At 39.1% G+C, this 18,347-nt stretch overlaps 1 protein-coding gene across 7 annotated transcripts in view; it reads right to left on the bottom strand.

Moving 5' to 3' along the window:
* The window catches only part of CDKAL1 (CDKAL1 threonylcarbamoyladenosine tRNA methylthiotransferase), a 494,283-nt gene that overhangs the window by 47,887 nt on the left and 428,049 nt on the right, over nt 1-18,347 (bottom strand). For 2 of the 7 annotated variants that reach the window (XM_072033335.1, XM_027451214.3), the window contains one exon: nt 17,577-18,304. The exons of the other annotated variants lie outside the window; for them this stretch is intronic. In XM_072033335.1, the coding sequence (XP_071889436.1) occupies nt 18,098-18,304 (207 nt within the window). In that variant the 3' untranslated portion in view covers nt 17,577-18,097. Of the gene's footprint in view, nt 1-17,576; nt 18,305-18,347 lie in introns of those variants that run through there. 7 annotated transcript variants of the gene reach the window in all.

Genomic DNA, 18,347 nt, shown 5'->3' with positions numbered 1-18,347 from the left:
AAATGGAGACTAAAAGGAAAAGAGAATTCAAATTCACATCTTTCCTAATGATGAAGGTGCACGGTAGTCTTCATGTAAGAATTGTAATGTGTTTTGGTAGTGAAGGGGTTGGTGTTGCTGGCTGCTGGAATACAGAAGAGCTAGTGCCAAAGGAGCACTGGCTTCCGTGCACTTGAGGATAAAACTGTCCTCTGAGACGGGACTAGGAAAACAGATTAAATGAAAAAAGATGTACTGAACTTTGTCTAGAATGAGAACAGAGAGGAGGAAGTCCATGTGGAAATTGCAAGAGACATATTCAATCAGTTTATGTATGAATTTAAAACTAAAATGTAAGTGAAGAGAAAGGAAACTGGATAATAGCTTGGATACACAAATTTATTCAGAAATGTTTATTTTTAAAGGGTGAGAGACTTCTATTTTTTCTTGTGACTAGACAGATCTAAATGGAAGTGAGTGCTAAGAAGGATAAAAGCAGCAAATACCGTGAAATACAAGAGTAGAGACACAGTGACACATGGAGGGGCCATGAAGGAAAGCAGGTCAATAACCTTGCTATGGACAATATGAGCTGTGGAGGAGAGCTGTGGAAGATAAGCAAACAGAGGGAGGAAGACAGCTCCACATCTGCTCACATCCCTTCATTAGAAATTTGCATAATCACATGCAAAAAAAAAAAAAAAAAGGAGATGGCCAAGGCGGAAAGGGTCTGAAAGACTGTCAATGGTGATGCAAAAGTTTTGTTTGTATAATGCAATTGCAGTCCTACACATGTAGAGCACTCCGAATGTAAGATTACCTTAAGTTCTCTGTTTAAGGCTATCATGCCAATATTAAGCTGAGTTCTGGTATTTTCTGGTTTAAGAAACAGGGCTTCTAGCAATTTATCCTCCTCTGCTCCAGAGCTCCTCACCCTATGTTTATTTCAGTGTGATCCCAGCTAGAGAAAACATAAGGGAAAAAAAAACAACAACTTCAGTGATTAAATAGCTTGGATGCAAAATAAAGAGGCTGCATGGTATTTTACTTACCTCGTGGTTCAAAACAGCAACAACAAAAAGAACAGGAGAAGGAAAGATTGAAAATGTAAAGTTTTTACCTCTTAAGTGTTCTCCCTCAATTAACCTGAATCCACACTAATCTTGGACAGAGTACAGGAATAGCTGACTTATCTGCACCTTGGCTCATGTTTCTTCAGCAGCCAGGGCCCCATTCCCCCAAGTTCTCCTGGTGCCTCCTCCAGCATCATGGCATCAGATGACACCTGGTTATGCCCAAACTGCAACTTCTGCCATGAGGTTGAGGAACGGAGTGCCAAAGGCATCGTGCTTATGTAGGACAAGAGATCTTTCTTTTGATTGCCTTGTATTTTTGCTGGGGTGTGAAACAGAAATCTGCCCATGCCTGTTCTGCTTCCTGCTGTCAGGAGGCTGCTCAATAATTTGGTTCTCTTTCTCTCAAGGAAGCTCTGCTGGCCTGCTGCTTGCTCCAGCCAGTTACCGCTGCTCAGCAATGAAGTCTGAAGTCCCACAGACTTCCAGGGGCCCCTTGGCACTGGCTCTTTTGTGTTCCAGTGGCCAGCAGCAGCTCCTTAACTCTTCAGCAGCCAACACTCATTATCATTTTTCTATAATTAAACAGTGCTGCTTGTTCTCCTCATTAGATTATCACAGCAAAGTGATGGTTATTTGAAGGAACTGCCACGATAGGAGACAAAACACTGGCAACAGATAAAACAAAAGGATGCACACAAAGCTCTTTAATTAAACTCCATGAAGGGATATGAACTCTAGCAGAGATTTTAGTTACCCTGCTGAGCCTCTGTCTGATTAGCTACAATGCATCTGCTAGCTTTCCTAGTATCCATCTGTACCGCTAAAGAGAAATTTATTCTGGCTACACAAGATGACCTCAAAGATGTCAGTTATGGATAGCATAATAGTTTATGTATGTTGACAAAGTGCTTCGGAGCTCTTCTTGCTGTGCTGACATGAGGAACCATCCTTTTCACATATAACAATGTGCTTACCATGCGCACACATATATGTATGTACATACACACACAGTAATGAGGAGTTAACATGAAAGCCAAAAAGTGGTTGGAAATTTGTGAGGGAAAATTCTTTCTCTAAGTTTATAAAAAGCCTTATCACCACAATTATTTATTCTTTTGGCATTCGTTGTCTGTTCTGCCCAGCCTCCCTTCCCTTCAGCATCCAGGTGCAGAAGTTAAAGTGAAGGCCAATGGATGGGACAAAAAAAAAAAAGTCATGGGGTATACACTGTAAGGTATATCCATCTTAAGTCAGGCTGTTACTTTGAAGTTTGATTAGTCTTTTTCTTTAATGAAAAAAGAGAAAGAGAATAAGACACAAAATCAGATCTGTCATGTAGCATTTTCAAGAGGCACTGACACAAAACCCTTTGGGGCTTTCCATTCAGGTCACAAGGGATCTGGTTAAAATCGTATCAGTCCTTAATCCACAGGTAATTGACAGCACAGCTCTCAATGACTCAGTGTGCCACAGTGCAGCAGTGCTTATTACTATTGGAGGCCTTTAATCAGTATAGTTTTAGTCACATGCACCCTGTTGGATCTACACAGCCTATTGGGACAATACAAAATTTACATGTTTGTCATAATTAATTACTTGCTGACATATTGAAAGCTGTTACCATTGAGTGTCCAATTCTGAGGAATGTATTTGATGGAATGAGGCCAGACTATATGATGTACACATACAGCCTCAAAACACTCATGAGAAACAGTTCCCTCTGCTAAATGCTATGCAGTGCTTTCCTCATCCCTCACAGAGTCCTGACAATGTCCCAAGTTCTGCCTAATTTATACAACCCAATCCTCAGTGTCCTCCTTGGTTGCCAATGTCCTACTGTGAAGGCTCCATTAAAACTTTTATTTATTTGTCCATAGAGGCCACTGAAGAATGTCACAAGGTATTTCCTTTTCCAAAGTAGATTTTGCTAAGCATGAATGAGGCCCTAACATTATTCTGGGTAAGGGCGTGCTCTCATATTTTGCCAGACTATTGGCAGTCTGCAGGGAGTAAGTATTCCAGGGCCTAATCCCTGACCACCATACTGGCAAGTAACTGCAGTTTTGTTAAACTCATGGCTTGGCAGTATTTTACATTCATGCTTTGTAATATCAGGTGCAAATGAACATGAAGTTCAAAACACTGTGGAAAAAATAGCATACTGATTTTCCCTGTATATATCTTAGCCTCTGCTATCCCACTGAGCAAACTGAGCAAGCAGGCCAGATTTAAAAATAAATAAATAAATAAAACTATTAAATTGTAACTAAAAATGGAGAATTCCAGCACAGTGCTGGCAGTATGATTTCTTTTTAACATTAAACAGTCATTTTACTAGTAACTCAGACAACAGTCCACCTAGAAAAACTCTCTTCAGCTTGGTCATCCCCAAGGATGTCTGTCCTGAACTGTGTACAAAACAAAGCAAAACAAAACAAAGAACAACAACAACAAAACCAAACAGCTGAACAAGAGATTCTGACCAATAAAAACTACCACAAGTCCAGACCAATATTTTCCCCTTATGAAAATACAACTGAACAGGATCTTCATTTTTTAATAATCACATGCAATTCTTATTACAAAACTAAAGTTGTTTTTGCAGTTGACTCAGTCTGGGTAGAAAATGCAGTCCTCAGCTGTAAACCTGGCAATGCTCTGGCAACTCAAAAACTGGCAATTCAGTTTGGGTGTTCTACATAGCCCGCAACTCTACCTCATCCCCAAATGCCTGAAGTGCATTCAAAGTATTTTAATGGCAGGTTTTTAAACCTTATCTCCCTTGCAGTTTCTGCCTCCAGTTTCTCATCCTCTAAACTGCTCAATTATTGCACCTGCTGTCTTATTTGGTATAAGAGTTCAGTGTTTGAAGGAGAGACTTAGGCACAAACACTGTAAATACCTAGCAGCCAGTTGGATGACTGGCTACTTGTACTTGCTGAAATGTGCTACTGTGCAGCATCTCATCTGTTGACAGGGATCAGCATAGCACACTGAGAAATGCTATGAAGGCAAGCAGAAGTTTCTGCTGCTGATAGCTAATTCTTTTAATCTCAGAATGTTATAAGCTAAGTGGTACTTCTCCAGGTCACAGCGACCTTCTCTTCAGTATGAACTATGAGCATAATTTTCTCACATCAGGCAGTTTCAGGAAAATGAATCTGCCTCTTTATCTATTTTCAGTGTTCTGCAACCATCACATAGAAATAAGCCACTAAATGTACATAGCCCACGAACATGCTTGTAAACTGGAACAGCTGAAGCACTTGATAAAAGCATCTGATGACTTATGCATAAGTAATGTAAGTAACACACTTTCCATTATAAGCTTTAAAATCGAGCCATATGGCTGAAACAGATAATGGTGTAGACGACGTATAGAACCAGGTCAGACTGGTGGCCCAGGCTTTCCTCTCAGACAAATCTCTTAGTGCTGCTGAGTTTTATGAAATCCCGTGAGCTGTGAAGGACATGAATTGTCCCTGGGACCTGAGATTCTGTGGGATGCTGTGAACAAGCTAAATACATTAGATTTTGCAAACTCTGAAAAGTGGCGTTGCAGTGTATTAGCCCAAGAGGATTTTCCAGGAGGAGGTTTGAGTGTTGCAGTGCAATAGGGTCAGAAGAAAGGGTTGACCCCGTTGTCCTGTTACATTACATATCTTTGCAAGAAGGCAAAATCAGTTCTGAAATTATATGATACGGTTAGTTTCTTCCAGTTAAAGCACTTCAGGTCTGAGTACTTTAGCTAGGTGAAAGACTGTCTGAAAAAGCACTTTTGGGAGGCTTGTTCAGTAAAGTGTTTTTCCATGTCTTTCTGAAGAAGAGTTCCTAGTATTTCTCAAAAGTTGGCATGGAAGTCCCCAGGTACATTGATACATTCAGTATGTACAGCTACAAGAGCTATGGAAGGTTTTTGCTATAGAAATTTGAGTACCTGAGGCAACAATGGCTCTCTAGTTTGGAAACTAAGCAGACACTTTTGTCTGTGTTTACTCCTAAGGGAAAGTAATGTGACCATCATAAGCCTGGGAGTTACATCAATTTTAAAAGATATTGCTTTGAATTAACAGAAAACTAAGTAGGAAAATTCTTCCTTCTGGAAATCCAGTTCTCAGCTGCTTATTTATGTGTTGATATTCATTCTTTCCAAGTAAACAAGGCAATAAGCTCTTCTTATGAGCCAAGTGAATCAACATTAGTGGAATGAAAATCATTTTCTTACATAATTGTTTTTCCCCTACCTCCAAGTCCTTATAACAGGCCAAAAAAAAAGCACCTTTGAAAAATAAATAAGTAAGTAAATAAATAAATAAATAAAAAACTGGCTGCAGTAACCTTATGTATTAAAACATCAGGATTGTTTAAATAATGGGAGAGAACGATTTCTTCTTAAAAAATAAAAAATAAAAAAAATATGGTTGTGTTATGTCTTAGAAATAATCCTTTATTGCATTGTATACAAGCAAAGAAAAAATATGAAAGCATGCTCTGATTGTACGGTGGGCAAAATAAATATAAAATCAGTAGATGTATCAAAAATACATATTTATAAATAATTAACATTTCCAAAAAATTCACAATGCATGTTGTCCTGGTTCTGCCTCAGCACTACAGGACAGCAGTCAATGTAGAATCCCTTGTGTCAAATACATCCAACTTCAGAATAAGAGGGAAGCAAGCCCTTAAGTCACTTTGCTACATCAGAATTAAATAAGTCCACTCTACCTTGCCTTCAGGAGAGTCTCATTCCTACACTGACCTCCAGCAGCAACTGCTGTCTATAGAATCTCACGTTAAATGCAGACATTGACAATTTACAGAAACTTATCCAACTGTATTTTAAGTAGATGCCAAGCAACTGACACAATGAAGTCAGTAAGCGGTTTTTCATTGTCTGCAATGTAAAAGTCAATAATGGCCCTAGGTATTTGTAAAGTGCCGTTCATTGTGGACACAGATGAAGGGGGACCTCACACTGTACAAGATGCAGGAAAATAAAAGAGAGGTCCTCCTCCTTCTAAGGTGCATGCAACAGTCCTTCCAAAACTTTATGAGATTAAATGGTTTCTTAAGATGCCAAATGTTTATCACGTTTCTGCTCCAATTCCACAACAGCTAACTATGAAGGATACCACACAGTGGAAGCTGTGTGTGTAATTCAAGAGCAGCACAAGGCTCTTTATTTTCTATGTGTGGTCAGAACAGCAGGCAGTGGTATAACATGTATCAGGAAGAGTTTTTCTTTTTCTTTGTTTTATTAGGAATATGACTACTTTGGGAGTTTGCCAGAACTCCATAGTCACTGATCCTCTATGAAGAACAGTTTGAATCTAATGCATTAACAATGCCAGTGACAGTCAAAGCAAAGATCACAAGCTCGCTGGCCCTGTTGTGCTTATATCTAAGGCAACTCTTGTTTTTAAAAGGGAAATAAAAATCCCCACCTTTATAGCACTGAGAATTAAAGATTTATACACCACTCCACAGGCTATCTTCAGCCCCATGTTAGGCCCAAACCCTCTCAGACTCTTGAAGTGAAGTCTGCCGTGAAGCCTCCATGGCCCAGCTTCACAGGGTCCCACCCAGCCTCACTTGCAACACACGTGCATGGTGGCAGGCACGGGTACACCACGTTTCTGTACAATTTGCTGAAGTAAATGATAGAAGGACTATGGCAGCATTAGGCTTTTAGGCCGCCCATGGAGGGAAAAATGATACCTTGTCCGGCATGCAGCCTACTGGTAGAAAGTGAACTCCTTGACATATTTTCAACTAGCAGAGTGAGTAAGTTTACACAAGCTCAGTGCTTTGTGTTTCTACTGCACCACCAAAACACGGCCAGAGAGTAGACAAATCTTATCATTACTGACTCCTTATCTTCAAAATCTTCTACATGTATTTGATCCAAGATCTTTAAGCACCTACCTCACAGCGTGCAACCCTGGCCTCCCAGGACGGGTGGTATTTACACACCACAGAAACAATGGAGCCATTCGTCTTTCAAGCAGGCCTGGGCACAGGGCAGATGGCACTCTTGCTCACTGGCTCCAGTGGTGGCATTTATTTCAAGATGACAGGCTTTCAGAGTCTTAGAACAAGGTACAGGATCACTTCTCTAACCTCATTTTCCTTTCCCTAAACTCATGCAAGCCTTCTCAAGCCATTGACTACAGAATGAAAAGGAGAAAGACAAAAATATACCAGAACACACACACAGGCATTGTATATACTCACGCAGACAAACTCTTAAATAATTGCAAGATAATCCATGGGAAAGACTTACAAAAATGTGGAATTAGAAAGAGCAAGATGCCCAGAATGCTTCATCAAGAGCACTTATGATAAGCTTATTTTTTTTTCAGGTCTTTCACAATTTAGATATATAGTCACTTGCTTTCTACATACTCTGGGAACAGTGAACAGAAGGCCAAGCTAAGGCCATTTCTATTCTCACACATTTCCATTAGCTCTCACTAAATGTCATTGTTTTCCTAAATTGCTCCCAGAAACCTAATTTGCATTTAATATCAATCCAGCACAAGTACAGTGTTTTCTCCTTTATACTAATTGCTTTTTTAAAGATGTTTTCATCAAATGCGTGATAGAAACTTTTGGAATGTACCCCTTGAAATGTCCTGCTGAGTTTTTGCTAACATTTGGTAACAAATCTCACGAGAGCCTTTAATGGAAGTTAACATTTTTTGCATGTGTCATCCTGCAAGTCTTCAAAGCAGAAGTTTATAACAAAGTCTTACTGTGACTTTAAAGCTCCAAGTCCTTTTCTAGATATCTGCTTTATGTTTGCTGACATTGCTGAGTGCCCAGAATTTGGCTGGCTCTGACCAGATCTAAGCACAAAGGCAAACTGAAATGACGCAGAACTTACTTTTTCCTCCTTTGTACTTCCTTAACAAATAGAAATTTAGCAGCATGTGCATAAGGAAAGTAATGAACAAAAGAAAAGAATCCCCCAAACCACAACCAACCAGAACCACCCACTCACATGCCAGTTGTTTTCTAAAGTGATTTCTACAGCTAACAGAAGAGACAGATTGGGAGTCCTGAAACATGAAGTCTGTTCTGCCCACATAAACAACACTTCCTGGGAGGCAGCAGCACATTGTGCTTCAAGCCTGTTTCTGGAAAATAAATAAATAAATAAACAAACAAACAAATAAATAAATGAAGGAAAAAGTCTCATTCTGTATGTACCCCTAGGGATCAAACAGGAGTGTCTAGCCTAGGAGAGAGGACAGGGTGACAGTAACTTTACATGGCCCTTTATTATACACCATGGTCCCAAGCTGGTCAGAGCAGATCATTGAAGCACTGTGAAACCCAATAATTCAGCAACATGTTGCCTGCACTGTGGGCTCTGAGCTTAGCCCTGCAGTTCCTGAGCATACCTTATCTCTGAAGTTGTGTTGAGGTCTCTGAACAACTTTAAGGCTCTACCCTGGAGTGCTTGCACAACATTACCCTGTTTCCAGTCACATATTTATGTGGCCACAGCATGCTACTGCAACTCTGTAATTGAAGTCAAGTGGTAGAGCAAAGACCTTTCCAAAGTCATACCAGCAAGAGGCAGTTCAGCTTTAAGCCTCATGCAATCTTAGTCTTTGGCCCCAAATGTGGTTCTCCTGCAGCTCAAGCCAACATAAATCAGCCCTTTCTTTGCAACAGCACATACGCAACAGCACAGCAAGCCAGTTTGGCAACCTGAACCAGCTCAAAATGAATCCCATCAAAGAACTGTTCCTCTCAGATGAGCTACCTGAACTTCTCTCCAGGCAGTGGCCCAGCATTACATTGCTGGTGCAAGCAAGAGCTGTAGATAAAAGGAGGCAGGACAGAAAGGCAGCAGCCTCAGCTTAAAGCAGTTTGATTCTGGTTTCTGGCAAATTAGCTTCAGCCTATAGAAACTATTGTGACTGAAAACTTGTTTTCCCAAGAGGACTAGATGAGCTGCAGCTATTGTATTTTGAAATGAAAATGTCTAGTCTGCCAAGAACTGGGGGGAAAAATAAGAATTAAAAATAATAAAAGAAAAAAAGTGAGCAAAAGGCTAATTGGCATCTTTATACATATAGCTCTTACTTTAAGATCATACTGCATGATAGGATGAGGTTGCTTATTTAAAACTTAACTTTTCCTCAGGTCTTTGTCTTATTTAAAGCTTACCCCATATTGACAACTACCAGATAAGGAAAGAACCACCTATAACATTAACTTTTCCATAAGGACAGAACTTTTGCTTTACAACTAAGTCTGAAATGCCTAAGAACAGAGGAGAAAAGTTTTATGCTCATCTGTTGCCATCACACCAGCTTGCTTTTACTGCCTGAAATATGAATAGCATGTCTACATAACTGAACTCTGACAATTAGAAAATCAATTTAGTTAGTACGCTGTCATTTTTCTTTTTCTTTAAGCAAGGAGACCTTGTCAATTCTACCTGTCAATTGAGTTTGGACCAGATTGCTGAACATATCAAGGAAACAAAGTAAAATATGTTCCCTCTGTGGATATTTTCTCCCAAAGGAGCAGACTTTCATCTCCTCCTTTCCTTGCTCACAAGCACACCATGCAGGACCACAGTGCAAGCCTGTCCACAGGACCAGACTTTAGTACTTTACTTTACCAGACTTTTACCAGACTTTACTACTACTTTACTACTGAGACTATTCCAGGGCTTTTGCTCAAGCTACTGCTGTGAATGGGAATCACTAGAATTGCAGTTTCATGGATTTCCTGGCAGATAAGATAGTATTTATGAGTATCCTCAGCTTTTTCCTACATTTGTACCAATATGAAGTATAACTGGCAGTTACCCAATTTCATTATTCTTAGTTAGATGAGTCAATAAGTGTGGAAAAAGGAATGAAATGGGCAGCTACTCAACAAACACACACAAAAAAAACAGATATTCAGAGGCCAAGAAAGTGTTCATATGCTGATGACTCAATTTTTATAGCAGTGCATGCAACAAGAACAGGAAATATACTATTGAACCCTCTTATGACAACAACGTTGATGTGAAAGGCTAAAATACTGTTTTCACTGCTGCAACTTATAAAGCTGTAACTTTAGTCCTGGATTTCTGCAGAATACAATCACAAGAGGTTCCAAACTTATTAAAGCATACAAGGAGCATGCAGGGCTTCTGTAGGATACAGAATAAGTAAATGTCTTTCAAAGACCGTGATAAGAAATGTACCTGACAGAAGGCTGACACTGGAAACTCTGTTGCCCTTTGACATACTATGCATCTAAGTTTCATTCACCTCTACAGTGGTGGACTGCTCCTAGAGAGGGCAATATAGGAGCTCCTCCATCCTCCTATAATGGCATGAAAACTTAAGTTTGATAGTGATTTTAATTCTCATTTTAAACCTGATAATCCAAATGCACATTTTTGTTGTTGTTGTTGGAATACAGCTGATAGCTGTCCTAAAATAAACTTTCTGAACTCAAAAATACAATTCATTACATCCTTTCATGAATATTTGCACAAGATACCCACTTCTTTACAAAGATCAGGAGCTTCCTCTTACCTGCTGCTTGATGCTTGTCTTCTTGCATAGCAGAAGTTCCATGGAGGAGGCTCCTTGATGGGGAGAGCAATGTATAATTCGATTGTCCCACAGTGGCAATCGATTCTGGTTTTACCCACAGAAGCATGCTGTGGCTAGGCTATGTGAAATTATTTATGTCTGATTTTAACACGTTGCAACAAATCAGTAGAAACTGAAAATTTAGCAGTGAATTTAGATTATTTCCACAATTTTCCATATGCAATCCTGGTAAATCTGTAGATAGAGAAAGTAAATACTGCAATTTGACTGCCAGTTATGCTTCATTTTCTTGTAGAATGACACTTAGCAGTGGTCCACTAAATACTTCTGGTTTAGGTTCAAATCAATATAACAAGTACCTACAAGTAAGGTATCAGTTGATTCAGGATCACAGGGCATGCAAGAAAACAGACACAAGCTTGATCTTAAAAACAAAAGCATAAGTGCATGATTTAGTTCAGTACTATTTCAGAATCAGTTAAAGTTGAAAGGTTGTGGGAATACAAACATATGCTTAGAGGGAAAAAAAGCAACAACAAATGAACCCAGACAAGGAGGTGTCTCTTTTTAGAGCTGGATGGGGAGGAGATAGGGAAGTACAGGAGGCTAAAATCTGTACCAAGTAATTTATTTCTCACAGAGCCAAAGCTGCTAACTGTTGTTAGGCTCTTTTTCATCCTTCTGCATCATTCAGACCGCCCTTTCTGCTTACTAGACAATCCAAGTAAGACAGAAGCAAACTAAGGCTGCTGCAGCATAACCAAGCTCTTATCTGCCTTTTTATTTCCTTAATACTACTGTAATACGTGCAGATTAAGATGTCCTTTGAGTGGGAACATCCTTCTCTATGTTATTGATTATCTGTGTGGTTGATTCAGTAACTTGCTCACTTGTTTCATTCTGCTGTTTCCTACTTAAACTCTGCAGACCATGCCACACATAGCCCTCTATAATCTCTTGTATAGAGATCTTGTAGTTAATGATTATTAGATGTTGGCTTTTATGGCTCATAAAGCCACTAGTGGATATCAAATTTAATACATTCAATGGGCATCAATGATGTATTTTATCTCTTGCTTTGAATTACTAAATTTCTGGAGGTTGCTGTATTAAAAATAACATCGCACAACAGAAGAGGCCTTTTAATTCTGCTTATTAGCAAATGGGAGTTTCTAACATTGCCCAAAGGCTACAGCAACCTGGCACTGCACAGCTAAAGGAGAGACACCGCAGCACAATAACTTCCAAGCACTGAGCAAATCTGCTCTACAGGAGAAGTAGCATTTTTGTTTTCAGGGAAGCAGACAGTACTTAGACTAGTACTTTCTTTCTGAAGATGCATCTTCTTCCATAAAACAAAATGAGGTGCTGGTAGCTTGGGTGAAGCAGCTTCTGCTGGAAAAAAGGATAAGAGAGAATGCAAGCTCACAGGGAAGGAATGGAATGGAGGTACTCAAAGAAGAAACAAATCATCTAAGCTTGCGTCATTAAATAGTATGTATTATTTACTGAATGCCATTGGATTGAGGAAGTTTCTTTGCAGGTCACAGTTTACTCATTTTCCCTAACCTGGAATAAGAAATGCTATAAGATTAGCAGACGTTTGACAAAACAGGGCAATATGTGGCAACCAGTCAAAGTACCCTCCTCCACAAAACTGTGCACACCTGATCACTCCTAGAGTCCAGACAAAGTGGACTGCTTTTCTCCAACTGTGATACTGGTGTGAAGTAGCTAGTGTAGTGAAATGAACTGCTCTAACGCACCACAGTAACCCCAGGAGTTACGAGCAGTTGGGAAGGGTGTCTGTGCAGCAAAGCATTCCAAGCACCATAAAACAGTTTTCCCCTTTACAGTATACTGTAATGAGATCTTAACTATGCAAAGTTAAATTTCCCATGATGTCAGGATTTCATCACATTAATTTCTTTCAGACCCCCAACTCACACAATGTGCCAAACAATTATGGTCCCTTTTGTTGTGTGTTTTATCGTCCCCAAGCTTCTCCTGTAATCTGTAACCCATTGCCAACTAACCATTTGTACACTCGTCCCCACAAACACCACCCAGGAAGGGAGTAGACACAGCATTTTATGCTCAGTTGAGCACAACTAGCCTGTTCTCACACTCAACAACAGATGGGACGTTTAAAGCACACAAGTTGTAGGCATCAGTCTGAATCACACTCTGGTCACCAGCATGGAATTTCATTCCATTACCTACAACCAGCATTCAGCAAACCATACAAAGCAGATTGTACTCCATAAAATGTCACATTAACACTGCTTTTCAAGAATGCTATCTGTTATCATTACTAAATAGTTCACACACAAAAAAACAACTTTGCCAAGAAGATGCTAAAATATTAGCCTTTCTCAATTTGTGGGAACTAACTCACATCCCCCACCTCTCCCTGCTCAGTGAAATAAATGCTAAATCACAACCAACAGAAAGCAGATTTTTCCTCTTGATCTGGTTAGGTCTTGCCAGAGGAATCTTCATCTCAGAACCTTGGAATGGAGAGTAAGTATTCAGAAAACAGAAGAAAAGGGTGCAAAGAAGAGCACCAGCATGACTGTATGCAATATTTAGTTCCATTCTGTACTGCTAATGCATTTCTCTGGTGATGCTACTACTAAATAGTACCCTCTTGATCTTAAACATAGCAAGTCCAGAGCCTTTTTTTTTTAATATTTAATTCTTTAATTATTTTTTAATTCTGCCCCCCCCCCCCCCCCCGCCCACTTCCTTGCCCTCTTCTCTCCTTTCCTATTCAACGTTAGCTCTTTGCACACAGGGGGATTCTGATACCCTTAATTAGCATTTTAATAATGAAGACTGCATTAAAAAGTTCATCTGCAAATACAAGACGAAGCCATATGACAAAAAGAGGTGCATGATGCTGCACTGGCTCCTTGTTTTTGGGGACTGCATGAACCTGCACATCTCTGTCTACATTACTGCTGTACTTCATTCTGCCCTCAATCACGTATTTTAGTCACTCTGGATTTTTCTAGCGTTACATACAAAATGCAGTTTACTCTGAGGTAATGCAAGAGAGATCAACTAATCATTACAGGTATAGAAAAAGAAGGATGCACAAGACAGATGCTACGATCTGTTTTAGGTGATGATGTAGCTCCCACACCGTTACACAAGAATACCTCATGCTCTTTGATCATCACAACACCTTCACCACTGGAACACGTATCCTCACCTTCCTATTTCTTACCTAAATTTCCTAACAGGACCACATGGAAAGTTAAGCACATTATCTAAATGTTCTTGTAGCATCTGACATTGATAAAGGAAATTTGAATGAGCAGAGTGTTTAAGGGAGTGGAGAGAAGTCTGTGCACAGATGGTGAAAAGACCTACAAGAGGGTGTGGAACAGAGGAACAAAGAGATCTGAGGATCTTTTCTGCCATCAGCTTGATTAGCTTTTTGACTGGAGCACAGGCACTTTCATGACTTTTCAAACACCCGACTTGTCACAACACAGCACAATGAAATAGACCTACAACTCAAATGATCCAAACCCAAAACAGCTTCCTAAGTGGGAGTTAACAGACAGTATACCAGCAGGTGCAGGGACATGATTATTTGTTATGACTTTTTTTTTCTGGTACTATTCTTCTTTAAATAGGACTATTCATAATTCTTCTCCTTCCAATAGCTACTGAAGCATCTTTATTTATTTTAAACAAACAAACAAAAAGATTCACTTTAATATTAAGTATAAGCCTGCATGAATGAAATATGCAACTAAACGACATTTAATGATACTTGCACAAATGCTTTCAAGCAATTATTTTAACATTAATTATCTAGTTATTATCTAGTGGATGAACCCTGCCTCTGAACAAGTCAAATGGTGTTTTGCAGCCAGTCCTCAACTCTGTGGGCTGTCTCCTGGTTCAAACCTGCTTTGCAGCTTTCACATTAATATTTTTCATTTGCACCCTAGCTTTACAAAGGCTTTACAGCTTCCCATTTTTTCCCGTTTTTGATTTCTAAATGCTCTTTGTTTCTATCTATACAATAAAACAAAGTACATTCAAAATAAAACGTGGGATATAAGTAATATGTGAAAATAAAACTCAGAAATGTTGCAAGCCATTTTTCCAGCAAAAGTACTGCATGTTCAAGAATATATAAATACAGAATTTAATAAACCTCACACAGACAGGCACACGCCTATTTGCTCCTTCAGATTTTCAGAGCTCTTCTTTTATATTTGTCTTAGTCCCTGAAGTTACTCGCATCTTGCAGTTAAAGAAGATAGACTTGTTATTAACACACAAATGTTCATAGACATAACATCTTTACAGATATCCTCTGCGAGCAGATCAAGCCACTCTCCATATGTATTTAAACGTAGAGGAAGGCTGGAGTTTTTGAGTTGTCAGATCTGTGCCTGGGTATGAGGGGCTCTATTTTCACTCTTTGAGCAGCAAGAGATTAGCAGCTTGAAATCACTTTGACAGTTTCAGTTACTCTCTTGCATACCGCAGGGAGTTTTAATTCCAACCTGTGAAATTGTAATTGCTTCTCAAGAAGAGCGGACGGATTCTGGGTAATGGCCGCAGCCAAGCTCCATGTCAGAGTTGCCAGTTGCTGCCACCTCAAATATTACTTGCTGTTATTCAAAAATCACTCCAGCTTTCCATATGGGAAGTCAAACTGGGGAGCGAAACTAAATTAACAGAAGCTGTCAGATGTTCAGAGATGTGCAGGCAGTGATGTGACAGGGGTGGATGAACTCTCCTCAAAAGGTACCTTCTCCTTCCTCTTTCTTGCTTTATAGAACAAGCTTTACGTAAAACACATTTTATTTCACGCTCCTGTACAAAGCAAGTATACTATTAACTGAAAACTACAATGCAAAGTTTAAATGACAAATCTTAATGCACTTAATGTTTTTGCTAAAGATGTCTTTGCTGTCCAAGTCTTGTGGTTTGCAAGAGTCCTCACTGAAAACAGCCAAAGGGAACTCAGTGCTATGAGACAGAAAGAGAAATAATAGTCGAGGCTTCCTTAGTACCAAAAGAAAATCTACTCTGCTAAAAAACAGAACAAATGGCAACAAAAAAGGGCGTTGAATGTAGATTGCTTATTAGCCAAACACTCTCTCTAGTGACAAATATGTTTACGTATCTGGTAGAGCAAGATCAATTGACTGTTGAGAAAACTCTCCTGCAATATATTCACTAATTTGGAGTGCAGTAGATTTCTCACCCACCCTTATGGCTTGTAAGGAGAGAATGCAGGGTAGAAGTAGGGCTCAAACATAACACTGATGTAAAAATTAAAAATGCCACCTGGCATGGCACTTAGAAGCATTCAGAGAGCCAAATGGGAGCAAAAATCATAGATCAAATGGGTCCAGGTCAACATGTTCCATAAAGGAGATACAGCCACTTTGTTTTACACTCCCTAAGTTTTCCTGGTGGGCTTCAATGGTAACTTCAACCACAGCACAGTTTGGGTTTTGCCTGAAGGTTCAGATGAGCTGTCTGATCAGAACCAACTTGTTCAGCTCAGTGGCTTTGAACATTTCAGGTGTAAACATATACAAACAAATGAAAAACACTCTACTGCTCTACAATACAAAGTGTCATCAAGCCCTCTCAAAATTAAAAGGAAGGTAATAAAATACTTGATAAACAGCACTTCCTACTTATCAGAGGAAAGCTCAGTTTAAAAATATATTGCATCTCTGGACAATGTCATTTACAGACAAAGTCTTCTTCACCCTCTCCTATGCGTTGCATTGTTTCTAAGAAAATACACCAGTTCCATTAAAGCCAGTTACACACAGAATCTAAATCACAAGCTTTGTAAATCTCTGTAACAGCTGATGCAATGAATCTGTAATTGCTACAATTAGATAAGCTAGAGTGGCTGACAGCAAGAGTGCTAGAGGCATAGCACATATCTGCATACTTTATTCCCATCAAATGCAAAAAATTGGCTCAGTTATAATGATTTTGTCAACTCATTATTTTCCTGAGAATCTTGTGATACATGGCACTTTGCTGCAAATTTCAGCACCTGGAGTCAAGTGTTTTTTTTTAATAGAATTTCAGATTTGTTAAAAATGTAAATTATTGATCGTTACATATTCCTGGTTGTAGAGAAAAATCTGGAGAGACAGAAGCAAAACAAGAGCACAGTTTTTGTTATTGCTGTTGTTTGCTTTTTCTTAAATCTCAAAATTTTTGAGTTTTGGCTCATGACCTTCAGTGGTCGCAATAAGAAATATAATATTCAAGTCAATACACACCTAATTTCCTGAAGATGATCTTATTTGTTGATATAATTTACAGACTGTACTGGGACCATCATGGTGGAACTTCTTGATTAATTTGCCTGTAACTGTGATAAATCCTCAACGTAAAAAGTACAAAGCATTCTTCCTAGCAGATTATTCATCTGCACTGTAGAGCCATGTTTGGAGCCCAGCTCAGTCTGTGCTGGATACTACATAAACATACTAAAAAAAGACAGCTCCTGTTTTTAGGATTTAAAACAGACTTTGCAAGTGGAAGTTTGGAGGAAGATCCACAAAGGTGACAAGACAAGAACAAATAAATGATGACATGTATTAATGTCACTAATTAGAAATCTGGAGTGTGCAAAGCGTAGCCTCCCCACCATCAGAGCTGTATTGTCTTACAGTATGATCCAATATACAGCTAATATGAGATTCACATTAGGTGAATCTGAGCATTATGCTAAGTCTATGGAGACTGTATTAAATCCATCCTTTAGAACTCTACCACTAGAATCCCATCTTCCCATTCAATAATAAAAATAACTTTAAAACTATTTGTATGTAAAAAAATAATTCTTGTTGTATTAACAAAGCTTAGTAACTCACTCTGAAGTTGACAGAGGTAAGATGGCAGGCCAAAAATTCTTTCAGACATGACAGCAAAATCAATAGCAACAAATGACAAACTTTAATGGCCCAGCAGTGTTTGATTCTAATGTAAAAAGGCACACATCAAACCATCACACTGCATTAAGCAAAATCTTTAAGAAAGTTATAAATGTTCTACCCATAAAAGATTACCAACAATACTCAATGAAAAGATTTCTTATAAGCTTCAGGAGTTTCCTGTATAAAATTTTACCTGCCAGAGCAGTAATAAATAGAGTAAGCAATGCAAACATTGCATTGTTTTAGAAAAAATAGAAGAGGAGGAAAGATGCAACAAACTGTTCTGCCACACCAAGTTCTCAAACTTTGGCAGGTACATCTCCATAGAGCTTATTAGTATTCTCTCCTATGAATAACAGGAAAGGCATGAGTCCAAATAGCAGGAGTACAAATTATTGCCCAATTTATATCTTTTTTTTTTTTTTTTTTTTTTAAGAGAGAGACATGTGTTGGTAAAAGTGTTTCTTTTGAAGATTTTAAACAGCAATTTTATGTTTTCCTAAAAGCCTCATTCAGGTCACAGTTCTGTTTTCATCCCTCTGTAGTAAAGCATGACAAGAACTGCCAGTAAAGCCAGGCTGACAGACAGTATCTTCAGTCCACTTCCTTCTTGTTGCCATGGGAGCTGCAAAGGCATCCAGGGGCTGAAGGACGTTTTCACTGGGATCTCAGCAGAAGGGTGTCCTTTCCAGTTTGTGCCATTCCGTGGTGCGTGCCTGAACTCCTGTGAAGAAATGCATGTATTAAGATGAAACCGTGCCATGTAT

Source organism: Anas platyrhynchos, chromosome 2, assembly GCF_047663525.1.
Source record: "Anas platyrhynchos isolate ZD024472 breed Pekin duck chromosome 2, IASCAAS_PekinDuck_T2T, whole genome shotgun sequence".
NCBI lineage: Eukaryota > Metazoa > Chordata > Aves > Anseriformes > Anatidae > Anas > Anas platyrhynchos.
The sequence above is the reverse complement of the archived record's forward strand: the minus strand, read 5'-3'. Positions and strand labels throughout refer to the sequence as shown.